This window comes from Trichomycterus rosablanca, chromosome 8 (genome assembly GCF_030014385.1).
Source record: "Trichomycterus rosablanca isolate fTriRos1 chromosome 8, fTriRos1.hap1, whole genome shotgun sequence".
NCBI lineage: Eukaryota > Metazoa > Chordata > Actinopteri > Siluriformes > Trichomycteridae > Trichomycterus > Trichomycterus rosablanca.
Window position 1 is genome coordinate 41549544 of NC_085995.1, and position 19275 is coordinate 41568818.

Genomic DNA, 19275 nt, shown 5'->3' on the forward strand with positions numbered 1-19275 from the left:
TGTACATATTTTTATCTATACCTGCACAAGCACCTTTATTTATGAACACGTGCAGTTTGTTCTCCGATATTTAAAGAACAGGACCTTACAGGAGTATGCCGGGACGTTCCTGTCGTAGCTGGCCGGACACACCCCTCGTCTGCTAACCCTTCTTTACCATCCCTCCCCAATGCCTGTGGGTCTGAGCGTGGGTGGGGCTCTCGGGGGCCCCTCTCTCACACAGCGTTTCCGTCCCAGCCGTTACGTGCCTGTCTCTGCAGCGACCACCTTCCTGGTGGGGTCCACGACCCTCTTCCTGTGCTTCACGTAAGCATCACGCGCACAACTAATCACTAATCAGTCATACCACTTTTATTTGCACATGAGATCTGATGTGTGTGTGTGTGTGTGTGTGTGTGTGTGTGTGTGTAGGTGTCCTTGGCTGGCAGAGCGTTTCTCCTCCTTCATTCCCATCTACAATGTCGTGGTCTTCCTTTTCACGCTGGCCAACTTCTCCATGGCCACGTTTATGGACCCCGGGATCTTCCCCAGAGGTAGCGCTTTATTTCTGTATTTATTTCTGCATTTTCTCCCTTTTTCTCCCAGTTTAGTCATAGCCGGTTCCTCTTCATCTTCTGGAGACCCTGATGGTGTACGGGTATATTTTCCTGACACGCCCTCCCTCCGAAGCTCCACCGAGCCCTACTTATTGACCCGTACTTCGGTGGTCGGTCTCTCTCACGGAGAGTCACGCGCCGATCTCTTCCGTACAGGCGCCTCGGCCTGCTAACCAGGGTCCTTACACGGCCTCGAAGACCCCGCCCACTTTTTAGTCCCGTCTTTTCCCACCCAGCAGACTAGTGGATGATCTTCTCTGTTGCACCGCCTGCACTGCCGATCGTGCCCGCTAGAGGGCGCTCAGTCGACTGGTAGCAGAGCTGAGAACCCCAACGCTGGTGTGCTAGCTGAATGTACCGCTGCGTTCTGAGGTAGTAACAGTACACAGTCTAAGCAATGATGGGTTAAGGGCCTTGCTCAAGGGCCCAACAGTGGCAGCCTGGTAGTGTTGGGGCTTGAACCATCGACCTTTGAATCACTAGTCCAGTACCCTAACCTCTCTATAATCATTTATTATAATAGTTTATTATGTATTTGAGCTGATGGATGATGAGCTGCGCGTTTGCTCTCTGCAGCTGAGGAGGATGAAGATAAGGAGGACGATTTCAGAGCTCCTCTCTATAAGACGGTGGAGGTGAGGGGTATTCAGGTGCGTATGAAGTGGTGCTCCACCTGCCGCTTCTACAGACCGCCCCGCTGCTCACACTGCTCCGTGTGTGACAACTGTGTGGAGGTAACACACACACACACACACACACACACACACACACACACACGTGTGCTCAGGTACGTCCTGTTACCCTCTCTGAACGCCGCGTGTGATGTGCAGGACTTCGACCATCACTGCCCGTGGGTGAATAACTGCATCGGGCGGAGGAACTACCGCTACTTCTTCCTGTTCCTCCTGTCTCTGACCGTGCACATCATGGCCGTGTTTGGGTTCAGCCTGCTCTTCATCCTCCACCACACCGAGAGGCTGGACGAGGTCCCGGCTGTCCTCACGTATCCTTTACATTTATATTTACGTTTTAGGAGAAGCTTCTATCCAAAACGACTTATAATTGGGACTGTATACATTGCAAGGTGGCAGATGTGGGGCTTGAACCAGCAACCTTCTGATAATTAGTCCTGTACTATAACCACAGAGCTACCGCTGCTTTTCACAACAACTGTGTGTGTGTGTGTGTGTGTGTGTGTGTGTGTGTGTTGCTTGGTGTAATAAATCAGTTTTATAAAGGAAATGATATGCTTCCAACTTTACAGCAACAGTTTAGGGAAGGTCCTGTCCTGTTCCAGTGTGAGTATGCTCTATACAGACATAAAGAAAAGCTTCCTGCACAGAGCCCTGAGCTCAGCCACACTCAGCAGCTCTGGGATGAACCGGAACACCGACTGATCGATCAGCGCCCAGCCAAACTGAATGGGGCCAAATCCCCACAGACATACTTCAAAGTCTTGTGAGAAGCCTGAAATGATCACATAGACGTCACTCTGTTTTAATACTGTTTGCGACACGCTCATGGTCAAGTGTCCAGATACTTTGGGCTGTGAAGAGTACTGGACTGTTGATCACAAGGTTGCTGGTTCAATTCCTACCACTTCCGAGCTGAGTTGTCACTGTTGGGCCCCGGGGAAGGCCTGTAACCCGTCTTGCATCTGCCGCACACCATGTGACCCGCTGTAACTGTAAATGGGGCTTCACCTCCTTGCTACAGTGTTGTTACAGTGACCCCTACTGTCTGGAATGTTAATGTATGTTAAGCGGCTGTGTCTCAAATCACTCACTACTGTATTAAGCAGTATGTGTAAATAGTTCCACACTATGTAGCACACAGGATGCAGTTTGGAACACAGCCCAGTTAGTGGCATGTGAGTCATTCAGATTTGGGGTGGGGTGGGGTGATTTGGGGTGGGGTGGGGTGGGGTGGGCGTGGTCGCCCTCACTTTCTGCACCTGGTGAGACCTGAATATGTGAAAGTGGGTCCTGATGTGAACGTCAGTACGTTGTGTACTGGTCCTTGACTCCATTCCCAGTATGACAGTGATGTGTATTTCTGGTCTGTTCTTCGTCCCAGTGGCAGGACTCACTGGATTCCACGTGGTGCTGGTGGCCAGAGGGAGAACCACCAACGAGCAGGTAGGTGTGTGTGTGTGTGTGTGTGTGTGTGTGTGTGTGTATGATGAGCTCTCTGTGGTGTTTGTGTGTATTGCTGGACAGTGGTTTTGTGGACTGAGCTCTCTGTGATGTGTGTGTGTGTGTGTGTGTGGTTGCAGGTTACAGGGAAGTTCAGAGGTGGTGTGAACCCCTTCACTCATGGATGCTGGAGGAACGTTTCTCATGTGCTCTGCAGCTCTCAGGCACCAAGGTTCGGTTCCTCCTACTGCAACATCTACACCACAACCATCTCACACTCAACACTCTGCTCATCTCACAGCTCTGTGTGTGTGTGTATATGTGTGTGTGTGTGTGTGTTATCGTGTGTGTGTTTTTATGTATGTATACGTGTGTGTGTGCATGTGTTTTTGTTATGTATCTGTGTATGTTTGTGTGTATACAGTGGGGTCAAAAAGTATTTAGTCAGCCACTGATTGTGCAGGTTCTCCTACTTAGAAAGATGAGAGAGGTCTGTAATTTTCATCATAGCTACACTTCAACTATGAGAGACAAAATGAGAAAAAAAAATCCAGGAAATCACATTGTAGGATTTTTAAAGAATTTATTTGTAAATGATGGTGGAAAATAAGTATTTGGTCAATAACAAACAAGCAAGATTTCTGGCTCTCACAGACCTGTAACTTCTTCTTTAAGAAGCTCCTCTGTCCTCCACTCGTTACCTGTATTAATGGCACCTGTCTGACCTCGTTATCTGTAAAAGACACCTGTCCACAGCCTCAAACAGTCAGACTCCAAACTCAACCATGGCCAAGACCAAAGAGCTGTCGAAGGACACCAGGAAGAAAATTGTAGTCCTGCACCAGGCTGGGAAGAGTGAATCTACAATAGGCAAGCAGGTTGGTGTGAATAAATCAACTGTGGGAGCAACTGTAAGAAAATGGAAGACATACAAGACCATTGATGATCTCCCTTGGGGTCAAGATCTCATCCCGTGGGGTCAAAATGATCATGAGAACGGTGAGCAAAAATCCCAGAACTACACGGAGGGACCTGATGAATGACCTGCAGAGAGCTGGAACCAAAGTAACAAAGGCTACCATCAGTATACACACTACGCCGAGAGGGACTCAAATCCTGCAGTGCCAGGCGTGTCCCTCTGCTTAAGCCAGTACATGTCCAGGCCCGTCTGAAGTTTGCCAGAGAGCATATGGATGATCCAGAAGAGGATTGGGAGAATATCATGTGGTCAGATGAAACCAAAATGGAACTTTTTGGTAAAAACTCAACTCGTGGTGTTTGGAGGAAGAAGAAGAACCCAAGAACACCATACCTACTGTGAAGCATGGGGGTGGAAACATCATGCTTTGGGGCTGTTTTTCTGCAAAGGGGACAGGACGACTGATCCATGTTAAGGGAAGAATGAACGGGGCCATGTATCGTGAGATTTTAAGCCAAAACCTCCTTCCATCAGTGAGAGCATTGAAGATGGAACGTGGCTGGGTCTTCCAGCATGACGATGATCCCAAACACACCGCTCGGGCGACGAAGGAGTGGCTCCGTAAAAAGCATTTCAAGGTCCTGGAGTGGCCTAGCCAGTCTCCAGACCTCAACCCCATAGAACATTTGTGGAGTCCGTGTTGCCCAGCGACAGCCCCAAAACATCACTGCTCTAGAGGAGATCTGCATGGAGGAATGGGCCAAAATAGCAGCTACAGTGTGTGCAAACCTGGTGAAGACTTACAGGAAACGTTTCACCTCTGTCATTGCCAACAAAGGTTATGTTACAAAGTATTGAGTTGAACTTTTGTTATTGACCAAATACTTATTTTCCACCATCATTTACAAATAAATTCTTTAAAAATCCTACAATGTGATTTCCTGGATTTTTTTCTCTCATTTTGTCTCTCATAGTTGAAGTGTAGCTATGATGAAAATTACAGACCTCTCTCATCTTTCTAAGTAGGAGAACCTGCACAATCAGTGGCTGACTAAATACTTTTTGTCCCCACTGTATATGTGTTTTATTGTGTGTGTGTGTGTGTGTGTGTGTGTGTGTGTATTTGTTTGTGTGTGTATTCATATATATATGTATATAATGTGTGTGTGTGTGTGTGTGTGTAGATATATGGGATGGTCACCGCGGCCTCGCTCACTGCAGGTTCAGCCTCCGTTTCTGCGACCTGAAGCACAACTTTCCTCTAAAGTCCTGGATAACGGCATCCAACAGGTACACACACACACACACACACACACACACACACACACACACACACACACGAGGCATAAACAAGACCTGCAGATTATAAAGCTCGGGTGGCACGGTGGTCTACACACTTGGAGCTCTCAGCAGTGCTGTCGACCTGGCCGGGTGTCCAGCAGACCTGACTGGGCGTGTCTGAGGGAGGGGCGGTGGGATCGGGGTTACTGCAGAAAGCAAAGGCGTGATCGTCATAGCACGTCCCGAATGATGGGATTCGACCCACTGAATTATTCATTATATACAGAGGTCTAACTAAGGGGGTGGAGGGCTAATGAGGGTATAATGAGTTTAGTTCCTGATCATGTGGAGGTTCAGGAACCCTCTGAGGTTCCTGAACTGAAGGTTGTGTGCTGTATCTGTTCTGAGAGGAACTGGATATGTTTCAGTCTAAAAGCAGCCTGGACGGCATTGAGAGCCCATCTACTGACTCACCTCCACCACCAGCTCCACCCAAACCCCAGCACAGATACCAGGGGCTCCACTACACACACACCGAGGGTGAGTAACACACACACACACACACACACACACACACACACACACACACACACACACACACACACACACACACCGAGGGTGAGTAACACACACACACACACACACACACTCACACACACACACACACACACACACACACACACACACACACACACACACACACACACACCGAGGGTGAGTAACACACACACACTCACACACTCACACACTCACACACACACACACACACACCGAGGGTGAGTAACACACACACACACACACACACACTCACACACACACACACACACACACACACACACCGAGGGTGAGTAACACACACACACTCACACACTCACACACTCACACACACACACACACACACACACACACACACACACACACACACACACACACACCGAGGGTGAGTAACACACACACACACACACACACACACTCACACACACACACACACACACACACACACACACACACACACACACACACACACACCGAGGGTGAGTAACACACACACACACACACACACACACACACACACCGAGGGTGAGTAACACACACACACACACACACACACACACACACACACACCGAGGGTGAGTAACACACACACACACACACACACACACTCACACACACACACACACACACACACACACACACACACACACACCGAGGGTGAGTAACACACACACACACACACACACACACACACCGAGGGTGAGTAACACACACACACACACACACACACACACACACACACCGAGGGTGAGTAACACACACACACACACACACACACACACCGAGGGTGAGTAACACACACACACACACACACACACACACCGAGGGTGAGTAACACACACACACACACACCGAGGGTGAGTAACACACACACACACACACACCGAGGGTGAGTAACACACACACACACACACACCGAGGGTGAGTAACACACACACACACACATACACACACACACACACCGAGGGTGAGTAACACACACACACACACACACACACACCGAGGGTGAGTAACACACACACACACACATACACACACACACACACCGAGGGTGAGTAACACACACACACACACACACACACACACACACACCGAGGGTGAGTAACACACACACACACACACACTGAGGGTGAGTAACACACACACACACACACACACACACACCGAGGGTGAGTAACACACACACACACACACACACACACACACACACCGAGGGTGAGTAACACACACACACACACACACACACACACACACACACACACACACACACCGAGGGTGAGTAACACACACACACACACACACACACACACACACACCGAGGGTGAGTAACACACACACACACACACACACACACACCGAGGGTGAGTAACACACACACACACACACACACACACACACCGAGGGTGAGTAACACACACACACACACACACACACCGAGGGTGAGTAACACACACACACACACACACACACCGAGGGTGAGTAACACACACACACACACACACACCGAGGGTGAGTAACACACACACACACACACACACACACACACACCGAGGGTGAGTAACACACACACACACACACACACACACACACACCGAGGGTGAGTAACACACACACACACACACACACACACACACACACCGAGGGTGAGTAACACACACACACACACACACACACACACACACCCACCGAGGGTGAGTAACACACACACACACACACACACACACACACCGAGGGTGAGTAACACACACACACACACACACACACACACACACCGAGGGTGAGTAACACACACACACACACACACACACACACACACACACACACCCACCGAGGGTGAGTAACACACACACACACACACACACACACACACACCGAGGGTGAGTAACACACACACACACACACACACACACACACACACACCGAGGGTGAGTAACACACACACACACACACACACACACCGAGGGTGAGTAACACACACACACACACACACACCGAGGGTGAGTAACACACACACACACACACACACACACACACACACACACACACACACACCGAGGGTGAGTAACACACACACACACACACACACACACACACCGAGGGTGAGTAACACACACACACACACACACACACACACACACACCGAGGGTGAGTAACACACACACACACACACACACACACACACCCACCGAGGGTGAGTAACACACACACACACACACACACACACCGAGGGTGAGTAACACACACACACACACACACACACACACACACACACACACACCGAGGGTGAGTAACACACACACACACACACACACACACCGAGGGTGAGTAACACACACACACACACACACACACACACACCGAGGGTGAGTAACACACACACACACCGAGGGTGAGTAACACACACACACACACACACACACACACACACACACACCGAGGGTGAGTAACACACACACACACACACACACACACACACACACACCGAGGGTGAGTAACACACACACACACACACACACACACCGAGGGTGAGTAACACACACACACACACACACACCGAGGGTGAGTAACACACACACACACACACACACACACACACACACACACACACACACACACACCGAGGGTGAGTAACACACACACACACACACACACACACACCGAGGGTGAGTAACACACACACACACACACACACACACACCGAGGGTGAGTAACACACACACACACACACACACACACACACCCACCGAGGGTGAGTAACACACACACACACACACACACACACCGAGGGTGAGTAACACACACACACACACACACACACACACACACACACACACACCGAGGGTGAGTAACACACACACACACACACACACACACCGAGGGTGAGTAACACACACACACACACACACACACACACACCGAGGGTGAGTAACACACACACACACACACACACCGAGGGTGAGTAACACACACACACACACACACACCGAGGGTGAGTAACACACACACACACACACACCGAGGGTGAGTAACACACACACACACACACACACACACCGAGGGTGAGTAACACACACACACACACACACACACACACACACACACCGAGGGTGAGTAACACACACACACACACACACACACCGAGGGTGAGTAACACACACACACACACACACACACACACCGAGGGTGAGTAACACACACACACACACACACACACCGAGGGTGAGTAACACACACACACACACACACACACACCGAGGGTGAGTACACACACACACACACACACACACACACACACCGAGGGTGAGTAACACACACACACACACACACACACACACACCGAGGGTGAGTAACACACACACACACACACACACCGAGGGTGAGTAACACACACACACACACACACACACACACCGAGGGTGAGTAACACACACACACACACACACACACCGAGGGTGAGTAACACACACACACACACACACACACACACCGAGGGTGAGTAACACACACACACACACACACACACCGAGGGTGAGTAACACACACACACACACACACACACACCGAGGGTGAGTAACACACACACACACACACACACACACACACCGAGGGTGAGTAACACACACACCGAGGGTGAGTAACACACACACACACACACACACACACCGAGGGTGAGTAACACACACACACACACACACACACACACCGAGGGTGAGTAACACACACACACACACACACACCGAGGGTGAGTAACACACACACACACACACACACACACACACACACACACACACACCGAGGGTGAGTAACACACACACACACACACACACACACACCGAGGGTGAGTAACACACACACACACACACACACACACACCGAGGGTGAGTAACACACACACACACACACACACCGAGGGTGAGTAACACACACACACACACACACACACCGAGGGTGAGTAACACACACACACACACACACACACACACACACACACCGAGGGTGAGTAACACACACACACACACACACACACACCGAGGGTGAGTAACACACACACACACACACACACACACACACCGAGGGTGAGTAACACACACACACACACACACACACACACACCGAGGGTGAGTAACACACACACACACACACACACACACACACACCGAGGGTGAGTAACACACACACACACACACACACACCGAGGGTGAGTAACACACACACACACACACACACACACACACACCGAGGGTGAGTAACACACACACACACACACACACACCGAGGGTGAGTAACACACACACACACACACACACACACCGAGGGTGAGTAACACACACACACACACACACACACACCGAGGGTGAGTAACACACACACACACACACACACACACCGAGGGTGAGTAACACACACACACACATACACACACACACACACCGAGGGTGAGTAACACACACACACACACACACACACCGAGGGTGAGTAACACACACACACACACACACACACACCGAGGGTGAGTAACACACACACACACACACACACACACACACACCGAGGGTGAGTAACACACACACACACACACACACACACACACACACACACACACACCGAGGGTGAGTAACACACACACACACACACACACACACACACACACACACCGAGGGTGAGTAACACACACACACACACACACACACACCGAGGGTGAGTAACACACACACACACACACACACACACCGAGGGTGAGTAACACACACACACACACACACACACACACCGAGGGTGAGTAACACACACACACACACACACACACACACACCGAGGGTGAGTAACACACACACACACACACACACACACCGAGGGTGAGTAACACACACACACACACACACACACACACCGAGGGTGAGTAACACACACACACACACACACACACACACCGAGGGTGAGTAACACACACACCGAGGGTGAGTAACACACACACACACACACACACACCGAGGGTGAGTAACACACACACACACACACACACACACACCGAGGGTGAGTAACACACACACGCACACACACACCGAGGGTAACACACACACACACACACACACACACCGAGGGTAACACACACACACACTGAGGGTAACACACACACACACACACACACACACACACACTGAGGGTAACACACACCTTAATCACATTTATTTAAATGAGATAATTGCTGCTGTGGTATTATTGATATTCAATCCTGACATTTTTGATATCCTCCAATCAGAGAGCAGCCTGCTGAATGAAGCCCCTCCCACACCTGCGCTATACAAGTATAGACCAGCCAATAGCAGCCCAGGAAGAAATCATTCCAGCAAGGTGAAGCCTACAGCTCTCTTTCTGATGGTTGTACTCAAGTGTGGTGTTTGTGTCGTTGTTTGTGCCGGTGTTTGTGTTGGTCCTGGTGTTGGTGGTGCGGAGCGTCTGCTCTACCCTCTTCCTCTCTCTCTCTCTTTCCCCCAGATGACCCGGGGCGACAGTGTGACCGACTCGCCCTCCACCGCGCGTTCGCCCGGGCACGCCGGCTGCCGCTCGGATCCCAGCCTGTCGGGCCGGGTGGGTGCAGGGTGGCGAGGGGCAGGGGAGGGGGGCAGGTCGGGCTCGGGCGGGTTGGGCGGCTCCTCCGCTCTCGGCGGCCGCTCCTACGCCTCGTTCACGGACACGCTTCTCCAGTCGGCGGTGGCGTCCTGCTCGTCCAGCGTCCGTTCTGCCCAGACGACCCACAACGCACTGGGGCCGCTCCTCTCGGAGGACACCACCTCCACCAGCTACAAGAGCCTGGCCAATCAGACGCGCGACGGCAGCCTGTCCTACGACAGCCTGCTGACGCCCTCCGAGAGCCCCGAGTTCGAATCGGCCGCGCCCGAGCTGTCTCCGCCCAGGCCGTGCCCTCCACGGACGCTCCTCACCGCCCCGGCGCCGGCCCCGCCCCTGACGGGTTACACCTCGCCCTTCCTGTCCGCCCAGCAGCGCGAGGGCTCGCTCCAGGCCTGTCCTGCCCCCCTGAGACCCTCCCCCAACAGACCTTTCCTGCGCCCCACCAGCCCGCCACCTTCCCGAGCTCCGCCCCTGTCTCCTCGCGCCCGCTCGCTGGGCCCCCCGCCTCCTGACCTGGGCCCCGGGAACGCTCTAATGGGCAAATCGGCTTCCTACGCGGGGGCAGCGGAGACACGGCAGTGCCCGAATAACACGGGGGGCGGAGCTTCGGTGCCAAAGTGAGTAACGCCCTCTGATCTGCGCCGCCGTTTCTCCTGTCTGTCCCGCCCACCCTGCTCATGCTAACCCTCAGCGTTCCTGCTAATATCTGCTGTTCTGTGCTCTGCTCGTTTCGGTGATCAGTAACGTGACGTTCTTTCCTCCTCTGAATCACGTCCTCTCTGCCCCCGTCTTCCCCCCGTGTGCCCGTGTGTGTGTGCCACGCCCCTGCCCCGAAGCCCTGTGTTCACCTGCCATGTTTGTTGTTGTTGTTGTTGACTCTCTCCTGCTGTCTCTTCCTCACCGCTCCTGCCTTGTGATCGTTAGGATGAATCTCTGTGCTCAGGTTCGTCTCTCTTTATTCATCCCGCTCGTGTCCTGTTAAATGTTCCCGGGTCGTTCCACCGAATCAGTGCCGTTTTCCACTAACACTCACACTTAACCAATCAGAAGGTGTTCGGGTCGAATCTCAGGCTCCTTTGTTTCATTTCTACAAGGTTTCTAAGTGGAAGATGAGTGTACATGAGTAACAGGACTGAGTTTTTAACCTAGAATTAGTAAATACATGAAATATAGCAGCATGGAGAACATATTAAAGCACCAGAGCACCTAGCACATTCTAGTGATTTATCACAAAACGTTCTTTTTAAAATAAGCTCATGAGAACTAAGAATAAACGTGGGTAACAGGAATGAACGTGGAGATGACCAGCATCAAGGCTGTTCTCTGTTCTAGCACCCAAGTGGTGGAATGAACTTCCTCTGTCTGTCTGAACATCTGAGTCTCTTGCTGTCTTTAAAAACGATTAAAAACCTTCATCACCTTCTTACTAAACACTTAAGCAGACTTGTACTTATTTACTAAAAAAAACCCACTTTGGTTCTAACAGGTTTCAGCAGATTTGTGTTCTCCGACTGTTGTTTACTAAAACTTGAGTAATGTAATGTTCACTATGGAAGCTCTTCTGTAAGTCACTCTGGATAAGAGCGTCTGCTAAATGCAGAAAATGTAAATGTAAAATGAGATGAATCTTCTCAGAGTTACAATATTTTCAAACACATAGGGAAAAAGGGAGAACCTACTAATGCTCTTCCCGTGAGCTTCAGTAGATACAGATGATGAACATTTCTGATCTTAATGTGAGCTGATTGATGAGAATATTCGCACATGTTTATGATCAGGAGGATGAATATGTGAGGGTAACAGGACTGAGGGGATTTTAACCTCATTATTCTACATTTCTGATAGATAAATAAAGATTAAAAACATGGATGTGATCTGGAGTCACCGAACGATGCAGGAGAAAAGCATTTCTGACTGATGTTACTCTGATATTTCATTCTAAGTGTCGGGTTAGAGAGGGGACGTGAACTAATACTATTCTTCAGTCTTATAGGGAGTTTTTATTAATGTTGTAAATAATTTATCCTAAATGTGTTATTGGATGAACGTGCAGGAAACTTTACTGAATTAAAATGCATTTTAAAGTTAATTTTTAATACATTTTTACATAGAATGTCCTGGGGACGGAAATGCACCGATTCGGCGGAATGACCCCCCCCACCCCCCACCCCCACGTTTCTCAGTTATGGTGTGATTTATTTTAAGTACGCACAAATTTAAGTTGTTACTAAGCTTCCAAACTCTCATCAAAATGATCATGTTTTATTATTTTTGCAAGTTTTTTGGTACAAATACTCATTCTGTGTTTAATGGTTGTAACATGTTTCAGTTTCAAAAAAGTTGGGACGGGGGAACCCTGGGAACTGCAGACGTTGGAAACAATTGTTGTAGTGTGAAGGCTGCTCTGAGATCAGTGATCTCCGTTCTCCTGTACTGCACGAGTGTTTTGAATTGGAGACCGGTAATCTAGCACCTGCGTGCAGAGGGTGGCTCTGCATTGTCTTGCTTGAACAAGCCGGGTCCCAGAACCCGCCCCCCAGCATTATCAGAGCCTTCACAGTAAATTAGGACCCTCTTGAGGTTTGCTCAACTCATCTGACATTGAGGAACCATGTCGCTCTTCACTCACATCTCATTCGCTTTTTGTTTAAGAGGGATTTATGGGCTGCGTCCCAAACCGCACTGTGTGCTACATGGTGTGGAACCTAAAGCACTGAAGTGCACTAATAAGACACACTAAAAACAGCAGTGACCATTTAAGACAGCCAGTCGTAATTATGAGCTCCGTCTTCAGGAGGCGCAGATCAGCTTCTGTAATTCAAACCAAAGATCAGCGTGGTGGGATATTTCACTGGACTCTGCGAGTTTAAATCTCAGCTCTGCTACCGGTCGGCTGGGCGCCCCCTAGTGCCTGTAGAAGACAACATCAGCCACTAGTCTGCTGGGTGGGAAAAGACGGGACTAAAAAGTGGAGGAACAGGGAGATATAATAAGAGGCGAATAAGAAGGGCTCGTGTCAGGAGAATATACCCTCCTTGTACACCAGAAAAAAGAATTGGCTATGACTAAACTGGGAGAAAAAGGGAGACTATGCAGAAAAAATATAAAGATATATCTGTGGGCATGTTCTCCAGACTCTTCTTACATAAACAGATTTTGGTTGATGTGTGTTGTGTTGTATAGCTTGTTCACTCAGTCTGTGTTCTTGATTTGTATTGGTCCATCAGCTCCACGTCTAGACAGAGAGCGACCAATCACAGCGCCCACCTGCACAAAGCCACCGGTGGGGTGAAGAAAGTGAGCGGCGTGGGAGGAACCACCTATGAGATTTCAGTATGAACCTCTTTTGTATTTGGGGGGGGGGTCTGTCCGGGGAGCGGGACGGGGTGCACGTCATCCAACAGAGCCCAAAAAAACACCAACTCATCCAGACTCATCAGACGTGCATCCCTGAAGAGAGAACTCTGAGACGCCAGGTGTGTCTTACTCTCCGGGGGTAATGCTCATTCCTCTCATGGCCAGCAGGGGGTGTGAGGGAGTGTTTCCTGCTCCCAACAGACTCCGGACGTCTTTTATTTCATGATTTTTTAATGTTTTGCTTTATACAGACACAGAATATCGAACGCTGTATAAAACACCTTTCATAGGAACACCAGTCAGTAACGGTAGCACACAAAGTTTAGCTTTATGTTGGATGTAATCGCGGCTGCATCAGCCGGTCAGAGGCGCGTGTAGTCGGGGTGTAACAGGACCGAATGTGGCGTCTGATATACGAGTCGAACATCCGCCAACACTATCAGTCGGCTGGGCGCCCTCTAGCGGCCACAGTTAGCAGTGCAGCAGAGAAAATCATCCACGAGTCTGCTGGCTGGGAAAAGACGGGACTAAAAAGTGGGCGGGGTCTTCGATGCTGTGTAAGGACCCTGGTTAATAGGGATCAGAACGTGGAGATCAGTGCGTGACTCTACATACGCGAGACCGAGCTCACGCACCGATCCACCGAAGTACGGGCGAATAAGAAGGGAGGGCGTGTCAGGAGAGTATACCCTCCTCGTACAAAATCAGGGTCTCCAGCAGAGGGAGAGGAACTGGCTACGACTAAACTGGGAGAAAAAGTGCAGAAATAAAATAATTCAGAGTTAAAAATCTACCTTAGATTCCCAAAAGTATCTGGACATCCGTAAGCATTAATATGACGAGCTTCCAATATTCGATTTTTAACTGTCTGTCTCCCAGTCGACGTTCCAGTTCATCCCAAAGGTTCTTTACGGGGGTTCTGTGCGGGTCACTGGAGCTCCTGCAAACTGTCCTCATGAAGCTCGTTTAATTCAAATGTTTAGACGAATTCAACCGATTCAATCCTCAGCCTCCCAATGAGGGGGTTCCTCATCACTGCTGCAGTTATGCCCTCTGCTGGCTGATCGATGGTGCTGCACAGAGACCCTCGCCCAGTTTATTTAAGCATTAGGTTTATTTTTTATTATTATTATTTTAAGGTCTGAGGATCCATGACTGATCAGTTTAATACAAAAGCTTTAAACAAGTATGATGTTTTATTTTATTTTATTATGAATGACTTTGACTCGTCTGTATTCCTTTAATAACACGAGCCGTCACGTGTCAGACAGAACAATAAATAATCCAACACCGACCGTCTGTGACGTGTTTTTATTCTCTTTAATCTTTATTTAACTCATCAACTTTATTCCAGTTTGGAAATAGAAACATGTTTAGAATTTAAGCAAGTGAGTCGGTACCAGGTGAGGGAATCATGATCGGACATAAGAAGATAAAAGGCTCACTACTGTGTTCCAAACTTTATCAGAGAATCAATCAGTTCAGAAAGAGCATCTCATAAATTAAGTCAAGTTAAATTTATTTATATAGCGCTTTTTACAATAGACATTGTCTCAAAGCAACTTTACAGAATCCAGGTCCAACAGACCAAAAACCTGTTGAGCAGCCGAGGGCGACAGTGGCAGGAAAAACTCCCTTAAAATTACAGGAAGAACCTTGAGAGGAACCAGACTCAGCAGGGCCCATCCTTCTTGGGTGGCCTGGAGAAAAGGTGTTTTTACCATCTACCGTACATAATGTTGTGGAAAGATTCAGGCACTCAGTGTTCAGTCAGTGTTACTGTCGCCTGACAGCAAAAAGGTCCTGGGTTTGATCCCCAGGTGGGGCGGTCCGGGTCCTTTCTGTGTGGAGTTTGCATGTTCTCCCCGTGTCTGTGTGGGTTTCCTCCGGGTGCTCCGGTTTCCTCCCACAGTACAGAGGCGTGTAAGTGAGTTGAACTGGAGACACTAAGCTGTAACATGACTGTGTTTGATATTAAACCTGAACTGATGAATCTTGTGTGAGCAGTAACGACCCGTCCTGTCATGAATGGAACCAAAGTGTAAAACATCACGTTATAATCCTAATAAATAAATAAATAAACTTCACACAGAGGGCGTGGTCCCCAGCAAAACACGGAGGAGGAATTTGGAACATGAAGCCTCGCACCGTCGTTGGATGTTCTGGGTTTACATTTAATTATTAATGTAGCTGTGCTGTGTATCGTAACTTCTATTTATTCTATCATTTAGTTTATGAGTGAAATTTAATGAGTGAGGTGAAATGTGACTCTTTTCTTTATAAATCCCTGAAATCTCTTTTCCCAGAATAACGAGAGAATCGACACCAAAATAAAGCAAAAACTTTCAGAACTTTGAAGAGAAAAAATAGTGAATTAAAGAATCAAAAATATTTAATCTGGTTGTAAAACCCGCGGATCAAAGCACCGTATGGAACAGGACGCTGTAGGATGGGAACAGGTCATGACTAGGTGCTCGGCGTTTATCTGTCCTTTTTGCTCTCAGACTCCTCCCGTATCTCCTCGACATGTTCTCCTTCAGCCTCCTGGTGTGAGAGCGATCGCAGCTCCTCCACCTTCTCACCTCGTACCTTACCGAGCTTCTTACACCTCTCCAATATTTCATTCAGGTTAAACTCACGGATGATGTTCTCCTGCAGAGAGAAGCAACAGTGTTAGAAGTGTTAGAATCTTCCACCTCACCCAGCGGGGACAATGTAGGTCCTTCCCTATACTGTTCCTCATGCCTCGTTACCTCTTGGTGACTTGTGTAACATCATATTAAAATCTCATATTTACATTTTACATTTTCAGCATTTAGCAGACGCTTTTATCCAAAGCGACTTACACACTGAGCGGAACACAACGAGCAATTGAGGGTTAAGGGCCTTGCTCAGGCAACCTTCTGTTTACTAGTCCAGTACATTAACCACTGAGCTATCACTGGCTATCATATTCTAATGTGGTGACCAAAAGCAGCCTGACCACTGGAGTGGAGTTGTAATTTCACCCTGGACTGAGCCATAAAGTATGTACGTTTACTCACTTCCAGATCATTTTGGACGCTCTTTAGATTCTTTATTTGTGCTGTGGACAGTTTCTGCCATAATGACAGACCTCACAAAGAAATGGGCTGTGATGGACCAGGGGAAAACGGACCCACCGCAACCCTGACCAGCTTAAAGCAGCGGTTGAAAATGAAAATGATAATTATAATAATTGTGTCATTTAACATAATGCAATACGATATGTGGTCAAAAGTATGTGGACACCAGACTCTCAGCATTTGGGCATCACATTAGAAAATCATGGGCAGTATGGAGTGTGTCTGTGGGGATTTGTGCCCGTTCATTGTATTTGCATTTGTGAGATCAGGCATGAATTTCACCTGGGAAGGTCTGGCTCTCATTCGACATTCCAGTTCATTCCACACCAAACCCATTAAACCATCACGCTGTGAATGTGGCACAATCGTCCTGCAATAAGAAAGGGCCTTCCCTAACATGTTGGCAGCATTTAATTTATGATATTAGTTTAATGCACCTGTTAGAAGAAGGACTTTGATGTCGTACTGTGTATACACACGTCTAGAAAACAATTCAATTATATTTACACATTTCAGACACTATACGGCTCTCCTGGAGCTGGAAGGTTTGGGGCCTTGCCAAAGGGCCCAAGTGCTTGGCAAAGCCAGAACACAAAGCCTCTATTTGAGGGGTGTCCACATACTTTCTGTCATATATATTTAAAGCACCTCATCACAGGAACAAAGAGGGAAGCAAGTCCTGTACCTCAGTGAAGCTCCAGCTCACGGCTCTTCCATTCTTGTCCACCTGGGGGCGCCGCATGAGCTCGCGGCCGCCCTGCAGCAGCAGCAGAGAGGGCAGCTGTTTGGAGAGGGGTGAGGGGTTTACTCTGTACCTAAACACAGGTAGACACGCCTTTAATCACCTGATCTGAGACAGGACGGGGTGTTTAATCACATTAATGATCATTAATAAATGTTTGGGTTCCTGTGGACGCTGTTTCTGACACTAGGGGGCGGTGTGGAGGGTGGGATTCAGATCCAGAGGTGGAACTCGTGTTTGTGGATGCAGTGATGAACCGTGTTCACTGACGAGGGTTTTCTGAAGGATTCCAGAGTCCATGTGGTTCATTCATGTCACATCATGTCATGATGCTATTATTGCTTTGTGATGGTTGGCTGTACGGATGGGTCAGTCTTCTCTGATTCCACGAGTCCTGTCATACAGTAACGCCGTCTTCAATATTCTCATGTGGGCGCCTCATCACCCGCCCAAAATAACAGAACTTAATGACTTAATGAGGTTCAGGAGCTGTGTTTCTGTTCTGGACGTCTCGTCCACTCGCTCAGTGGTGATCATCTTCCTCCAGGAGACTTTCAGCAGTTTGATGCTCTTGTTATCAAAAGTCTTTCCTCAGATTGTAGCTTAGCGATGGTGCTAATGGGGTCTGTCTGAACACCTAGCTCTCTTTCTTCACGGACGCATTTCCCATCATCCTACACTCTTGAGAAGAGGGCGTGTCTAAATTCTAAATGTGTAGATCCCTTAAAATGCTCCTACTGAGGTTCTTAATTCTGAGTGATGATCTGACTGAATGACGAGGGAGCATCCGACGCCTCCTCAGCGCTGAAGATCAATCCCAGCATTCAGTGCGGCACTAAAAAAATTCTCACAAAAACTACAAACATGGCGGACAAATCGATGCGGAGCAACCAACAGAGTTCCTTTCACATGTAAATAAGTTCTCATTGATGTGTAATCTGTATAAAGGTGTAAT

The 19275-nt window shown here is 48.8% G+C and overlaps 2 protein-coding genes across 2 annotated transcripts in view; one reads left to right on the forward strand and one right to left on the reverse strand.

Moving 5' to 3' along the window:
- The first annotated feature begins 90 nt into the window (after nucleotides 1-90).
- On the forward strand, nucleotides 91-15768 carry zdhhc5b (zinc finger DHHC-type palmitoyltransferase 5b). Its single transcript, XM_063000912.1, has 11 exons — nucleotides 91-306; nucleotides 412-533; nucleotides 1173-1330; nucleotides 1427-1599; nucleotides 2632-2734; nucleotides 2872-2963; nucleotides 4835-4940; nucleotides 5360-5471; nucleotides 10747-10838; nucleotides 10983-11734; nucleotides 14345-15768. The coding sequence occupies exons 1-11, from the start codon at nucleotides 170-172 to the stop codon at nucleotides 14454-14456; spliced, it is 1959 nt and encodes a 652-aa protein (XP_062856982.1). The 5' UTR covers nucleotides 91-169; the 3' UTR covers nucleotides 14457-15768.
- Nucleotides 15769-15976: 208 nt separating this feature from the next.
- The window catches only part of tmx2a (thioredoxin-related transmembrane protein 2a), an 11929-nt gene continuing 8630 nt past the window's right edge, over nucleotides 15977-19275 (reverse strand). Inside the window, exons 7-8 of the mRNA XM_063000913.1 lie at nucleotides 18264-18393; nucleotides 15977-17126 (exon numbers count right to left, since the gene is read on the reverse strand). Of these exons, the coding sequence (XP_062856983.1) occupies nucleotides 16956-17126; nucleotides 18264-18393 (301 nt within the window). The 3' untranslated portion in view covers nucleotides 15977-16955. The remainder of the gene's footprint in view (nucleotides 17127-18263; nucleotides 18394-19275) is intronic.

Excerpts from the sequence above, each read along its gene's own strand:
- zdhhc5b (XM_063000912.1), top strand. The coding sequence starts at position 170 with ATGCCTGTGGGTCTGAGCGTGGGTGGGGCTCTCGGGGGCCCCTCTCTC. Across the intron at positions 2,964-4,834 it reads TGCAGCTCTCAGGCACCAAG|ATATATGGGATGGTCACCGC; the intron begins GTTCGGTTCCTC and ends GTGTGTGTGTAG. Across the intron at positions 11,735-14,344 it reads GGCGGAGCTTCGGTGCCAAA|CTCCACGTCTAGACAGAGAG; the intron begins GTGAGTAACGCC and ends TTGGTCCATCAG.